We start from the raw sequence: 2085 nt of genomic DNA, 5'->3' as shown, positions 1-2085 counted from the left end.
TGCTATGTAAGTGTCTGTTAAATATATCATAGTCTGTTCCCTCTACCCTTCGAGGCCCTTCAGGGGAAAAGTTAGAAGATAACAGCTTCAACGCGAGACAAGAAATTTCCAGACACTAATTTCTAAAGGAACAGATCTCTAGAATCCCAGTTAAGAGGTATTTGCCCCTTAGAAGACCGAGAAGCAGGAAAGCGTTGATGATGGTGGAATCTTTGGCAGGTGCCTGGCCCCACACGCTGAGCTGTTTGGGGGGCACGACCTACTTCCTCGGGTTCCTTCCATCCTTGCAGGGAGACTGACACTGAGGGCTGGCGGCTTTTCTGGCGCGGGCCAGGGGCGGGCCAGGGGGAGGAGAAGGAAGGAGCTCCCGGGATCCCCTTGCCCCCTCCCCCAACTGCCCGGTGAGTAATGACATTCACGGAGCGGGGAGGGAGGGAGGAGAGGGGCAGGCTCGGCGAGGCCATGTGATGCTGGGCGAGAGAGAGCCGCCGCGCCGGAGCCTCCTTCTTTCCTGCCTCTGATTCCGGGCTGTCATGGCGACCCCCAACAATCTGACCCCCACCAACTGCAGCTGGTGGCCCATCTCCGCACTGGAGAGCGATGCGGCCAAGCCGGCGGAGGCCCCCGACGCTCCCGAGGCGGCCAGCCCCGCCCATTGGCCCAGGGAGAGCCTGGTTCTGTACCACTGGACCCAGTCCTTCAGCTCACAGAAGGTAGAGCCGGGCCGGGAGCCGCCTGCGCCGGTGGCCGGGAGGCTTGGGGAGGGGAGCCCCAGGGCTTGAGGGATCTGACGGCAGCGAAAGACTGAAGGGGGAAACCTGGGGTCTGGGGGTCCCGGAGGTCGGGGGACGCGGGGGTTCCTTCCAGGGCTGCTCACCTGGGAGGCGACAGGCCCTGCCTGGGCCCCAGGAGCACAGTTCTCAATTTTAGGAGCATCTATTCAGCCTCTTTCCCTCCCAGAAACAGCAGGTCTGTCGGGGTGCGGGGCGCAGGCGGGTGGGGGGAGTGCTGAGAAAAGAGACAAAGGCGAGGGGAAGAGAATGGGCACTGCTAGGAAGACGGCCTGGTGGGGTGGGAGGTGCTGCTGCTGCAGGGAGGGAGAAGAAGCGCTTCCTGGGGTCCAGCCCCGGTAGCCCCCTCTCAGTCCCTCCCTGCACGCTGCCTTCCCGGACACTGCAGCCCCCCAGGTCACAGCTCCTCTGCCCCTCTGTCTGCGGGCCTTCTTCTGGCTGGGGTTTGGAGGGTCTGTCCCCAGTCGTCGCCCACCCCCCACCCCGTGTCTTGGGCTGAGAAGGAAGGAGTTAAACTATCCCCTCACACCAGCTCGGCTCAGCCCATCAGGTCTCTGTTTTGCTCTTAAAGGCACAGAGTGGCTTCAGCCCCTAAAATGCTTCTAGGACCTAGGGGAGCTGAGGGGCAGTTGGAAATCCAGTCTTATGCTGGATTCTCAGGGTTCCCGCTTCCTGGGGGTGAGGCAGTGAACTGCACCCCTCAGACAGGGGCGCCTCTAGGGGCGCAATCTCCCATCCTAGGCGGTTGTCCCGTCTCTGGGCCACGGATTCAGCACCATGGCCAGGGCCCAGAGGCAGGTCCTGCCGGGGCCTAAGCGGCACCACTGCCTGACACTGACTCCTGTTCTTCCTGGAAGATCCTTTTGTTCCACTCGCTTCTTTTTCCAGATGGAAAAACAGATTCCATGAAGAAAAAGGGCCTTGAAACCCAAAGACTTGGGTTTGAGTCTTGGTCCAGGCTCATTTCATCATCTGGAAAGCGGGATAGTGATAATAACAATAGCTACTTCCAATCCCAACCCCTTCTCAGGGTTGCTGATAGCGTTGTTGAAGAAGGGGTATAACTTAGGAACTTAGTGTTATAAACTGGGACTACTCAAACTTGAGCATGCATTAGAATCCCTGGAGGATCCTGCTTAAAACTCAGACTGCTGGATTCTACCCCAATCATCCTGATTCAGTGGGTCTGGAATGGGGTCCAAGATGCTGCTTTTCCAACGAGTGACCAGGTGATGCTGATGAAGCTGGTCCACCAATCATATTATCCACTGACTCACTGTGGCGCTGTGGACAG

General features: G+C 58.8%; 1 protein-coding gene across 7 annotated transcripts in view; it reads left to right on the top strand.

Moving 5' to 3' along the window:
• Positions 1-286: 286 nt before the first annotated feature.
• Positions 287-2085, top strand: part of GDAP1L1 (ganglioside induced differentiation associated protein 1-like 1) — a 36643-nt gene continuing 34844 nt past the window's right edge. For 2 of the 7 annotated variants that reach the window (XM_011997655.1, XM_011997652.1), the window contains exon 1: positions 414-713. In XM_011997655.1, coding sequence (XP_011853045.1) covers positions 534-713 — 180 coding nt within the window. In that variant the 5' untranslated portion in view covers positions 414-533. The other 5 variants (XM_011997654.1, XM_011997650.1, XM_011997653.1 and 2 more) reach the window with 4 other exon arrangements.

Source organism: Mandrillus leucophaeus, unplaced genomic scaffold (assembly GCF_000951045.1).
Source record: "Mandrillus leucophaeus isolate KB7577 unplaced genomic scaffold, Mleu.le_1.0 Scaffold544, whole genome shotgun sequence".
Lineage (NCBI taxonomy): Eukaryota > Metazoa > Chordata > Mammalia > Primates > Cercopithecidae > Mandrillus > Mandrillus leucophaeus.
This window is presented reverse-complemented; position numbering and strand designations above follow the sequence as displayed.